General features: G+C 48.6%; 1 protein-coding gene across 1 annotated transcript in view; it reads right to left on the bottom strand.

Annotated features, from left to right (window-relative positions):
• Positions 1-13266, bottom strand: part of ZDHHC18 (zinc finger DHHC-type containing 18) — a 31467-nt gene that overhangs the window by 12902 nt on the left and 5299 nt on the right. Inside the window, exon 2 of the mRNA XM_012811446.2 lies at positions 10776-10936. Within this exon, the coding sequence (XP_012666900.1) occupies positions 10776-10936 (161 nt within the window). The remainder of the gene's footprint in view (positions 1-10775; positions 10937-13266) is intronic.

Below are 13266 nucleotides of genomic sequence, written 5' to 3'. Positions count from 1 at the left end.
TGTTTGGCGGGTCCGGGCTGGGGATTCGAACCCGCCACCTTAGGTGTACGTGGCTGGCGCCTTAGCCGGTTGAGCTATAGGCGCCGAGCCCGAGGGCTGGGTTTGAACCTGCCACTGCCACCCTTGGTATATGGGGCCGGTGCCCTGCCCACTCAGCCACAGGTGCCGCCTGGACTGGGCAAATATTTCTTAAGACAAAGGGGCTAATTATAAAAGAGCAACTTGAAAAACTGCATATCAAAATTATAAACTTTTCATGTGAAAATATCATTAAAAGAATGAAAAGGTAACCTTCAGAGCAGAAGATGTTCACAATATGTTCATCTGACAAAGGACGTTTACCAGATTATATATACAATTCTAAGCCAGTACATTTTTAAAAGGTCAGAAAACTGAATACAAACATGGACAAAAGATTTAAGGAGACATTTTCCAAAAGAGACTGTCCAAGGAGTCAGTAAACACCTGAAAAGGTGCTTATGTCTCCATTAGTCAGTGGGAAGGGAAATACAAACTAAAACCACAGTGTGCTACCATTACACATGTACCAGAATGATCAAAATGAAAAAAAAATAAAACATAGCAAGTATTGGCAAAAACGTCAAGCCACTAGAAACCTTATATGACCACTTATGACAACTGTCTGGCAACAACTCCCAAAACTGAACATATGCACAGCCAGTAATCCTGTTCCACTCGGGAATTCTACCCGAATGATGTGAGATGATGTGCACCAAAAGGTACATAGAAAAGTCACAAGCCTAAGAATACGGGAAGGGGGGAGGAGAGGGGAGGGAGGAATGGGTTGAGGGAGGGGGATTGGAGGGATCACTTCTGAGGGTTATCTTTCAAGGGTACTAGTGAATCTTTCTAAGAGCAGAATGTGTTTAGTTTAAAATAATAACTAAGAAAATGACACGAAGGCTATGTTAACCACTTTGATGGAAGTGTTTCGGATTGTGTGTGAAAACCCCACACTGTACCCCAGAAGTGCATTAATGTACATAGTTACCATTCAATTAAAAAAAAAAAGAAAAGAAAAGTCACTGTAACAATTCTCATAATAGCCAAACTACACGACCCAAACGCCTTAATAGTAGAATGGGCTAAAAAAGCAGTATGAGCCTGCATGGTGGCTCATACCTGTAATCCTACCACTCTGGGAGGCTGAGACGGGTGGATCACCCAAGTCATGAGAATGTTCTATTTATCTATTTGCACTTAGAACTATAGGATTTCGGCTCGGCGCCTGTGGCTCAAGCGGCTAAGGCGCCAGCCACATACACCTAAGGTGGTGGGTTCGGAATCCCCAGCCTGGGCCCGCCAAACAACAATGATGGCTGCAACCAAAAAATGGCCAGGCGTTGTGGCGGGCGCCTGTGGTCCCAGCTACTTGGGAGGCGGAGGCAGGAGACTCGCTTGAGCCTAGGAGTTGGAGGTTGCTGTGAGCTGTGATGCCATGGCACTCTACCCAGGGGGATAGCTTGAGGCTCTGTCTCAAAAAAAAAAAAAAAAAGAACTATAGGATTTCCAGAACAGCCTGAGCAAGAAAGGGACCCTGTCTCTAAAACAGCTGGGTCTTGTGGTGGGCACCTATAATCCCACTACTCGGGAGGCTGAGACAAGAGGATCACTTAAGACCAGGAGTTTGAAGTTGCTATTAGCTATGATGCTATGGCACTCTACCAAGGGTGACAAAATGAGACTCTGTTTCTTTTTTTGAGACAGACTCTCACTATGTCACCTTTGGTAGAGTGCCGTAGTGTCACGGTTCACAGCAACTTCAAACTCTTGGGTTTAAGCAATTCTCTTGCCTCAGCCTCCTGAGTATCTAGGACTACAGGCACCCACCACAATGCCCGGCAATTTTTTGTTGTAGTTTTCTATGTCGTTTAGCTGGCCGGGGCTGGGTTCGAACCTGCCAACCTCGGTGTATGTGGCTAGAGCTGTAACCACTGTGCTACAGGTGCTGAGCCTGAGACTCTGTTTAAAAAAAAAAAAAAAAAAGGCAGTATGAGAGGCTGGGGAGCGCTGACTCACACTTGTTAATCTACCATTCCAGGGAAGGCTGAGGCAGGTGGATCACTGGAGTTCAGGAGTTTGAGACCAGCCTGAGCAAGAGTGAGACCCCCTACCTCTACTAACAAACACCAGAAAAACTAGCCGGACATTATGGCACATGCCTATAGTCCAGCCTACTCAAGAGTCTGAGGCAAGAGGAGCCCAGGAGTTTGAGGTTGTTGTGAAATATGATGCCACAGCACTCTAGCCTAGGGTGACTGAGTGAGACTCTGTCTAACAATAGTAACAAAAAGCAGCATGAGTTCACACACTGAGATTCTATATAGCAACAAAAATGAAGGATCCCTAACCATACACAACAATGTGAATGAATCTTGTAAACAACATGTACTGTGGGGAAACCAGATGTACAATACAAAATTTTCAAAACCAGGAAAAAGTAACCTGTGATGTTAGACATCAGGATCGTGGGCAGCACCTGTGGCTCAGTGGGTAGGGCACTGGCCCCATATACTGAGGGTGGTGGGTTCAAACCCTGTCCCGGCCAAATTACAACAAAAAAATAGCCGGGCTATTTGTACCTTTGGTAAGCTTGCTATTCCATTAAAAAAAGAGAGCAAAGGGCGGCGCCTGTAGCTCAGTGAGTAGGGCGCTGGCCCCACGTACTGAGGGTGGCAGGTTAAAACCCGGCACCTGGCCAAACTGCAACAAAAAAATAGCCAGGCATTGTGGCGGGCGCCTGTACTCCCAGCTGCTCAGGAGGGCTCAGGCAAGAGAATTGCCTAAGCTCAAGAGCTGGAGGTTGCTATGAGCTGTGATGCCACAGCACTCTACTGAGGGCGACAAGGTGAGACTCTGTCTCTGAAATAAAAAAAAAAGAGAGAGCAAGAAAGGAAAGGTTAACATAGCTCATTTGAGGTCCTGCAGCTGGTATGCTGGCAGAGCAGGAATCTAAACCCAGGTCTTCCACATGCAAAGCCCAAAATTTTACCCACTGAAGCCTCCTGGTACCCCAGGACACAGAAGACCCAAGTTCCTCTGCCCCTGCCACCACCATGCCCACCCTTCCTTCCTCCTTGCTCCCCAGGACCTGCTCAAGCGCTATGGAGCCCCCAGCAGTTTCTCTGACCACTTCCGCCCTGGCAGTCCCCTGCCTCCCACACAGCATCTGAACACACTCATCACTGCTTGGTGCTGTGAAGTGATGAGATTTGTATTTGTGTGTGTGTGTGTGTGTGTGTGTGTGTACCTTGTCTCTTTAACTAGACTATATATCCCTTGAGCAGGGACAGTGTAATAAACATGGAGTCCTGGCCCTATGAACTATGAGGCAGCAGGCAAAGAGGAGAAAAACATGCTTTGGGTTCAGGCAGGCCTGAATCCTAAGGGTTGGAATCCTGACCCTTCCATTTATGAGCTGGTGCCCACTGGGAAGTTCCCTAACCATGGTAAAAAACAGGCTAATAACTAACAACTACCTTCAAAGGCCATAAAGGTCAGTAAAGAACTGGCACTTGGTAAGTATTTACTAGCAATGTTTTCATGAGGGGCAGCAAGGCACAGGCTCTGGAGTTTGACAACACTAGGTTTGAATCCTGTCTGGAATCCTATCTACTTGCTCCTTAAGAAAGTCCCTTCACCACTCTGAACCTCAGTTTCTTCATCTACAAAGCAGAGATAAGTCAAGTCTCACCCTCATAAGGTGTGGCAAGAGCTGAATGAGATGCTCTGAGGACAGCCCTGAGCATGGTGCCAGATTCATAAGAGCCAATGACATTGATCCTGACCAACAGTTCGTACCATGACACTCTAGCTTGCAGACTCACCAGCTCTTTTTCTAAGGCTAGTGCTGCTACTCCAAGTCAAACCCCTAATTCTGCCCCACAGCCCCCAGGGTCCCTGCTTCTGGCCCCCTGCCCACTGCTGTCTCCTGGGCTTAAACACAGGCACTGGAGTCAGACAGACATGTGGAATGAATCTTGGCTACCACTTACTAGCTGAGTTAGGGGAGTCAAGTCGCTTAACTTCTCTGTGACTTCATCTGCTGAGAAAATAAAATAGAAGCTCAGTGCCTGTGGCTCAAGTGGCTAAGGCGCTAGCCACATACACCTAAAGTGGCAGGTTCGAATCCAGCCCAGGCCCACCAAACAACAATGACAGCTGCAAACAAAAAATAGCTGGGCATTGTGGTGGGCGCCTGTGGTCCCAGCTACTTGGGAGGCTGAGGCAGGAGATTCACTTGAGCCCAGGAGTTGGAGGTTGCTGTGAGCTGTGATGCACGGCACTCCACCCAGGGGGATAGCTTGAGGCTCTGTCTCAAAAAGAAAATAAAATAGAATATCATCAAATCCACTGTTGGGAGGATTAGATAGGAATACACCAAGTGGGTTTAACAAAGTGTCTAGCACCTGGCAAGAGTTTAATAAATAAATATTAGCTATTGTTGTTTCTGTGAAATTATATATTCCAAACAACTGAGTTATGAAGAAACCTTCAAAATACACCCATTTGCTAATGCAGATAGCCACAGACCCTCTTCAGCACTGAGAAATTACTGAAATTCTCAAAGGATTCCATAGGTCCTCTCTAAGGCAAAGGGTAGCTCAATCCTCTCCCCAAAGCAGGGAGGAAATCCCTGCCAGCAGGTTCTGGCCTCTGGCGACCAACACTAAGAGGAAGTGAAACTCTGAACACCCAACTTCCTTAGGCTGCCAAGAGGCAGGGGAGGCAGAAAGAGAGGTGCCCTGCTGGAGTGAGGTACCACCTGGGTTCTGAATGAAAGTTGCCAGAGTTGAGCAAAGCTGGCTCTGCAAGGGCTGTGGCCTACATGGGAGACACAAAGCAGCTGTCCCATTGCTCATCCTCAGACCAGACGGTGCTGACCAATGGCCACCGCAAACTTGGCCTCAGAATCCTCCTCAAGCTGCTCCTCCTGGCAGCTACCACCAAAAGCAGCTCATCAGTACCACTCGCCATTCTCAACTCAAAAACTCAAGCCTCTCAAGTTTCTTTTTTTTTTGAGACAGAGCCTCAAGTTGTCCCCCTGGGTAGAGTGTCATAGCATAACAGCTCACAGCAACCTCCAACTCCTGGGCTGAAGGGAGTCTCCTGCCTCCGCCTCCCAAGAATCTGGGACCACAGGTGTCCACCACAATGCCTGGCTATTTTTTGGTTGCAGCTGTCATTGTTGTGGCTGGATTCAAACCTGCCACCTTAGGTGTATGTGGCTGGCGCCTTAGCCACTTGAGCCACAGGCGCCAAGCCGCCTCTCAAGTTTCAATAGAGAAAAACTATTCTATTTCTATTCTATTTCTTTTTTATTATTGTTTTATCTTTTTCCCTAAACACTATACCACCAGGGAGAGAGAAACAACTTTCAAAGTGTTTGGACATTCTCTGTCTCACTTGTTACGGATGGGAAACTGAGTTCACTCCGAGAACATAAAAAGCTGAAATTAGAACCCCTGTCTTCCAGGGCACTCATATTTCATTCAAACATGACCACCTACTATGTGCAAGATACTAGGGGTGGCAGCTAAGGGGCAAGTACATACAGAGCAGTCAAAGGTATTTGCTCTGTTTACCCTGTACCTTCCTGGCACATCATAGATGTCCAATAACTATTTGTTGAAGAAATGAAGGAAGAAGGGAGTGGTAAGAGACACTGCCCCTGCCCTAAGGGAATCTAGGATTCACTGAATGCCTCTTTCTGCTAGGTCAGGCTCTTCACCTAGAAGTAAAAGTGTCCTCAAGCCATCAAAGCCTTCCTTCTGCCTTCCAAATTGAAATGAGCATCTGAGGATGTGATAATGAGGAAAGATTTCTTCTCACTGAAGGGCTGAGAAGCAAATGAGTGACCTTGGGATAGACTGTGGGCCCCCCACCCCAAAGGAGCCCCAAGAGAGGAGCAGGCAGGCATTTTGCAGTCACAGCCTGAAGAGCCGGGGCTGGCCACAGGCTACTGAGAAGGGGTAAGTGAAGGGAGGTGCTGCCTGGTCTCTGCCCTTCCACTGTCGCCAGCTGTGCAGGAAACAGCTGCAGGACTGTGGACTCCCAGCTTCCAGGGCCAGCTCAAGGTCAGCCACAGGGCATGGAGCTCCAGGTCACTATAATCCCCACTAGACCATTTCTGTCCATCTCAGAGGTTTAAGGAGCCCCTGCCACTTACCAGCTTAACGCTAGGCTTGGGGCTACAAGAAGAGCCCGAGGGCAGTCAGACAGAAGTGGAACCTCAGAGGAGGTATTGTGACTCTGGATCAGCCTAAGCTCATTTTGAAACATGGCATGACCATTTGTTAACCCATGACTGGAGGAAGTTGCTCAACCTCTCTGAGCCTCAGTGTCCTCACCCCTGAAATGGGCAGCGATGATATCAATCTTGTAAAATTGTATACAACTGGGGAGATAATATCAAGGTCTAACTCATGCATAATGATATTATTGCTGTCTAAACCCCATGGCTTGAGGATACAGAGGGGAATCCATGGGGGCAGGGGCAGAGGACAATGAAGGAAGCAAGGACATGTTTGAGGAAGCAATGAAGAAGTGGCAGCTCAGCTGGGTCAGCAAAAATGAGAGCTTTGGCCCAACAGGGCCAGCAGCATGGCAAGAGGGGACAGAGTGAGCACTGGTAAAGGCACTGAGCCATTGACATGCAGTGTGGTCGGGCCTTGGGAAGTGATGGGAGCTGAGGGGCAGGGTGGGCTGCAGCTTGCCCCCCATCTCATGGGTGAGCTTTCAGGAAGCAGAAGAGGTTTTGTTCCCTGGACGTGAGGCTAGGCAACATGAATCACACAATGAGAAAGTTATTCCCTTTTCAATTCTTTTAAACCTTTGACTCTATCAAGGGGAAAGAGCCTCACCTGCCTCAAAGCGATTGCTTTCCATAGGCAACGAGAACTACTAAGGAATCTGTATTGTTGTTTTTGCTTTTATGATGATCTTCTATTCAGAGCAAGTGAGTACTCAGGCACCCTACTCCTTTGAGCCACAGGAGCTGCCCCAATGAAATGTTCTTTTTTTCCTTTTTTTGAGACAGTGTCAGTATATCGCCCTCGGTAGAGTGCTGTGGCGTCACAGCTCACAGCAACTTCCAAATCCTGTGCTTAGGTGATTCTCTTGCCTCAGCCTCCCAAGTAGCTGGGATTATAGGCGCTTGCCACAACACCCAGCTATTTTTTTGTTTTTGTTTTTGTTGTTGCAGTTTGGCTAGGGCCGGCTTTGAATCCTCCAAACTCGGTATATGGAGCTGACACTCTACCCACTGAGCCATAAGCATCCCTCTCCTTCAATTTCTCTTCTTCAATTGCCTAGAGCCTGCAGGGCGATCCAACAGCTGGCAAGTCAGAATCTCAGACTAGAGTGACAAACTGCCCCAGTTTGCCAGGGACTGAGGGGTTTCCTAAGACAGGAGACTTTACATGCTAAAATGGAGCGATCCTAGGCAATAGAGGAGCTGGTCACCCCACCACAGACTGTGTTTGCGGGGTAGAAACCCCAGGCTAGAACCTGCTGGGCAGGAGATGCTAGTTGTGAGGCCACAGGGAGAAGCCCATTTCGTCTACATGAGCCTGGAACCAGGAAATGAACTCAGGTTTCTATGAACAGCACCACCAACCTCGGAGCTGGCCCCCAAACCTTCTTGAAAAGGCTCAGTGACCTTACTCCTTTTCAGGGAAATATGTTTCATCTCTGTTAGAAGTTTCCTGGCCACACCCACAAATATGGCTTCTATTCAAATTTGAGAATTCAAAGGCCTCCAGATATCACTTTTAGGCTTGGCAACTGTTCTCAAAGGAAAGTCACAGTGCTGCCTGAAGTGTCCCCTCCACAGATCTTCCTGTGCTGAAATTCCACCCAAACTTCGAGGCTTGACTCAAGCATCACTTCTCCCCGAAGCCTCCCTACATCCTCCAGACAGAAAATACTCCTGATTCCTCCAACCCTCCTCTAAAGCCTGACCCCATCTGTGACGGCCAGTCAAGCCTTCCACCTGGGACTGACCAGACTGGAATCCACCAGAGGGCAGAGCTCATATCAGATTTATTTTGGGCCTCTCTCCTCTTCCTTCCCCGGCAGCAGTCAGCATACAGGCAGCACACAGGCAGCAGTTCTCAACCTGTGCTTCCTTCCCGGGCAGCAGTCAGCATACAGAATGAACACACCAATGAACAAGGCTGTAGAGCAGTGGTTCTCAATCTGTGGGTCGTGACCCCTTTTAACTGCATTAAAGGTTCATGGCATTAGGAAGGTTGAGAACCACTACTGTAGAGTCTAAGAGGGAAAAGTTCCAACTGTCTCTCTCTCTCTCTCTCTTTTTTTTTTTTTTGAGACAGAGTCTCACTATATTGCTCCTCAGTAGAGTGCTGTGCTGTCACAGCTCATAGCAACCTCAAACTCTTGGGCTTAAGCAATTCTCTTGCTTTAGCCTCCCAAGTAGCTGGGACAACAGGCATTTGCCACAACACCAGGCTATTTTTGTTGTTGTTGCCATTGTTTTTAGCAGGCCCAGACCAGGTTTGAACCCATCTGCCTTGGTGCATGTTGTCTGCACCCTAACCACTGAGCTACAGGCATCAAGCCCCAACTGTCTCTTGACCTATCATGTCAGGAGAGCAAGAAGGGCCTTCACAGAAGTTCACGTGGTCTCATTCATCTATTTGGCCAACATGGGACAGGGTGAACAAGACACTGGTGTTCTGTGTCCTCACAGCACAGCAGAAAGAGGAGTGTGGCCTGGACCAACTGGAGTCAGGAAGGCATCCCATGTCACAGGACAGTGGAGTAGAGGAATAAGGATAAAGGGGACATGTCCCTACTGCCATCTCAGAAGACAAAGCAAGGCATCTGGGAGTCAAAGCCATACACTCCATCTCTGCTCCTTCACTCTCTGGACATGGATCACCTGCCTCAGTTTCTGCATCAGCATGACAGGTGAACAGGGTCATCCTCAACAAGTTATTGTTAAGATTTGTGGGATAATGAAGGGAAAGCACTCAGCACATAGCCAAGCTCCCCCCAGACATGAGGATTACTGTTGTCATTATTACCCATAGCTCACAGGAGGCCGAGGATTCCAGGCAGCCAGACCTCTGAGTCCGGCTGAGCTGGACAATAATCCTGCCTCACGATTAGCCCCGGCCTGAAGGGGAGGACAAATGGGACACTGCTGAGCCTCCTCAGCTGCCTAGTGGGCTGGTCCAGGTCAAACCACAGGGTTCAGAAGAGTGGCCACTGGCCTGGGGAGGAGGGGAAGGAAGCTAGCTGGATGTCAGTGAGAGGAAGGTGACAACCTTGGGTGTGGCTGGGGACTGGCCTGGGTAGAGGACAGACATGTCCAGAGAACATTCTCTCCCAACTTCCCCCCACCCCACCAACTGCTCCAGAGAATTAATGAAATGATTTCCAGCAATGGTTGCAGCAGGATTCTGACATTTACAGGCTGCTAGATCTCTTCAGGGCCAGCTGGGGGTTTAAAAGCCTGTGCGAACACCATCCTGTTAGGGGAAGAAGCCGACCACGTACCGGAAACCCCTGAGGTGTGCAAAGAGCCACGTCATTTCTCGGCAGGAAGGAGCTGGGGTGAAGCAAGCTGGGATCAAGGCCTGGGCCTGTGCCAGCCACCCAGAGGGAGGAATTGAGGGCCACTGAGGTGCCTGGGGGCACAGGTTCTCTCTGGCCACCCTAGCCTTCCTGCTGTTCCTCAAACACACCCAGAATGTGCACCACTCTGGGCTTTTGCTTTTACTGTCTCCACATTCTCATATTCATACCACACTGTTCAGCACCCATCCCCAGGGCTCCATCCTCCTAGAGGTGTCCTCTGACCACCTGACCTAATCTGGCCCACTGCCCCATAACTACTGTGCTCTTCCCTAGATAACCCCACAGCCCAAGCCCTCCTCCCTTCAGGCTTATGCTTCTTTGCTGAGAATGTCACAAGACAAGATATTCCCTGACCACCCTATTTAAAATCACACATCTGGGCAGTGCCTGTGGCTCAAAGGAGTTGGGCACTGGCCCCATATGCCAGAGGTGGCGGGTTTAAACCCAGTCCTGGCCAAAAACCGCAAAAATAAAAAAAATAAAATCACACATCCTTCCCCAGCACTGATCCTCCCTCCCTACTTTCTTCTCTGACATCTTAGATATTTGTTTATCTTTTCTCTTCCTCCTAGGATTTCAGGTCCACGACGACAGGGATTATTATCAGTTCTGTTCACTACTATAACACTAGCATCTAGAAGAGTGCCTGGCATACTACAGGGATTCAATAAGTGTTTGGTAAGGAAATGAATAAGTATATATGAATGTTTAAGAGCAGGGGCTCTGGCCAGTCTGCCTGGGGTCTCATGCTAACTCTTCCACTTACTTGTGTGTTCTTGGGTCATTTACTTAATCTCTCTGTGCCTCAGTTTAATTAATCAGTAAAAGGAGAACAACAACAGTACCTTGCTCATAGGATTATTGTAGGGTTCAATAAAATCCTGCATATAAAGAGCTAAAAACAATGCCCAGCCCCAGGAAGCACCCAGTTCCATGCTGGATGCCATCAGGCCCTCGGCTTGCCAGCATTTCTTACTTATTTGCTCACTTGATCACCATCTGTCTCCCTTGACTCCCGTATACTTTCCACCCAGCTTTGCTCACTACTATCTCCTCAGTTTTCAGCACAGGGTTGGAAAAGAAAATCAGCCCTCCTCCTGAGTCAGGTAAAGTGGAGACCCAGCTTTGGCTAGGAGGAGGAGCCTCACCGATCTGTTTCTCCAGGGCAGCTGCTTCACAGACAGTGGCCCGGGGCAGGATGCCGGGGTCGGTGAAGCTCGTCTGCAGCAGGCAGCTCATGACGAAGAAGAAGAGGATGGCAGCGATGATGGGGATGGCAAGGGTCAGTTTGCGGGCCAGGTAGGGGCAGCTAGAAGAAGAGATGAAGAGAGAGAGATCAGCAGACATCCCAAGGGCTCCCTGGGGCACAGGGCTCCAGCACAATGCAGGTGTTGTCATTCTAGCAAATATGACCACATTCCTAAACTGAGCCTCCGGAGAAGCAGAGGTGTGGCTCCTTGGTAAGCATGCCTATTCCCTACACAAGTGCCTAAAGAGATATCAACGACTGATCCTCACACCCAGATGTGCTCAATAGAGCCTGGCATTCTTAACCCCTGCACTCAGCTGCAGCCCAAGAATCAACACAGAGCTTCAGGCAGACACTACTCATCAAATGGACCATCCAACAATGTTCATTCATTCACTCCACAAATATTTTTGAGGTTTTCTTTGGGCCAGGCAACACCTTCAATAAACAGCAGGAATAATGGCAATGGAGAGGACAAGAGTCCCTCCTTGACATGGCTTATGGTCTAGTGGGGAAAACAGGGAATGCCATGCTGGGCAATGCCTGCTCTAACAGGGAGGGGAAAGCAGTGTAACAGTCAGGAAAGGCTCCCTAGAGGACATGAGTAGAGGGTTGGGAAAAACAGCACATCTAATCACTGCCCTTGTTCTAGTAGGGGAGAAAGAGCAAACACACAAGCTAACAAGTAACTGAAACTTATAGTAAATGCTATGCAGGAATTAAAGGGTACTGGGCAGCCATGCTTTGTATGGAGTTGTCAATGACCATTGAGCCAGGCCCGGTGGATCATGCCGGTAATCCCAGCACTCTGGGAGGTCCAGGTGGGTGGATTGCCTGAGCTCAGGAGTTTGAGACCAGCCTGAGCAAGAGCGAGACCCTGTCTCTACTAAAAATAGAAAAACTAGTTTGGGCATCGTGGCAGGCACCTGTAGTCCCAGCTACTCAGGAGGCTGAGGTAAGAGGGTTGGTCGAGTCCAAGAGTTAGAGGTTGGTGTAAGTTGTGATGCCAAGGCACTCTATCCAGGGCAACAGAGTGAAATTCTGTCTCAAAAGAAAAAAAAAAGGAAGAATTCCAGAGAAAAAGAAGAGCAAAATGCCTACATCCTATACTAGCAGAGAGCCAGGCTTGTTCTAGGAACTGTCATGAGATCATTGTGGTGGGAGTAGAGGGAGCGAGGGAAGGTTTCCTGGAATGAGATTGGAGGAATATTCAGTAAGGTCCAGATCATGCCTGGCCTAGAAGGCCATGATAGATTTTGGATTTTATCCAGTATATAATGGAAAGCCATTGGAAGGTTTTAAGCAGGGAAATAATATGATCTGATTCACATTTCCAAAAATGGCTCTGGGTTCTAGGAGGACAGTGGCATGACAACAGAGAAGACTGGGCGGTGAGGCTGTGATAGGTTCACTCTATTGTGAAGCCATGTTCCTGCCAGTGTCCACAACTTCTAGAATGTTCTAGAGATGGATGTGGAACCCTATAGTAGGAGGCCTGGTAGAAGAAGCAGCACAGCCATTCAGCAGGCCCAGGCTGTTCTCCACGCCAGTTAGGGTTGGGGCCTAACTGAACTGCCTTCAGAGTCAGGCACAGTGGCTTATGCTGGTAATCCCAGCACTTTGGGAGGCCAAGGTGGGAGGATCACTTGAGGCCAGGAGTTTGAGACTAGCCTGGGCAATACAGCAAAGCCCTAGGCTGAGCTCTGTGGATATAGACTATGCTTTTTTTTCAGACAGTCTTACTTTCTTTCCCCCAACAGAGTACCATGGTGTCATAGTTCACAGCAACCTCAAACTCCTGAGCCCAAGTGATCCTTTTGCCTCAGCCTTCCAAGTAGCTGGGAATATAGGCACCTGCCACAACACCTGACTAGTTTTTAGAGACATGGTCTCAGTCTTGCTCAGGCTAGTCTCAAACTTGTGAGTTCAAGCAATCCACCTGCATTGACCTCCTGAAGTGCTGGGATTACAGGTGTAGCCATTATGCCTGGCTACCAGACTAGGCTTTCTGATTCATGCTTATGTTCCTAGCACACTGCCCAGCATCTGGTACCAAGGAGATGCCCAGTGAACACCTGCTAAATGAATGTATGGTTTCCCCCTGGTGCCAGGAGACAGAAAAATAGATACTATTTTTTGAAGGCTTACTAGGTGTCAGACATTGCTCTAATAAATTATTTTAAGAGACAGGGTCTTACTATGTTACCCAGGCTGGTCTTGAAATTCTCGGCTCAAGAGAAGCTCCTGCCTTAGCCTCTCATGTAGCTGGGACTACAGGGGGTATACCACTGTGCCTAGCTTAAATTACTATTAAAAATACCTGAAGTGGGCTCGGCGCCTATAGCTCAACTGGCTAAGGCGCCAGCCACGTACACCTAAGGTGGCGGGTT

This window comes from Otolemur garnettii, unplaced genomic scaffold (assembly GCF_000181295.1).
Source record: "Otolemur garnettii isolate 467f Iridium unplaced genomic scaffold, OtoGar3 scaffold00156, whole genome shotgun sequence".
NCBI lineage: Eukaryota > Metazoa > Chordata > Mammalia > Primates > Galagidae > Otolemur > Otolemur garnettii.
The sequence above is the reverse complement of the archived record's forward strand: the minus strand, read 5'-3'. Positions and strand labels throughout refer to the sequence as shown.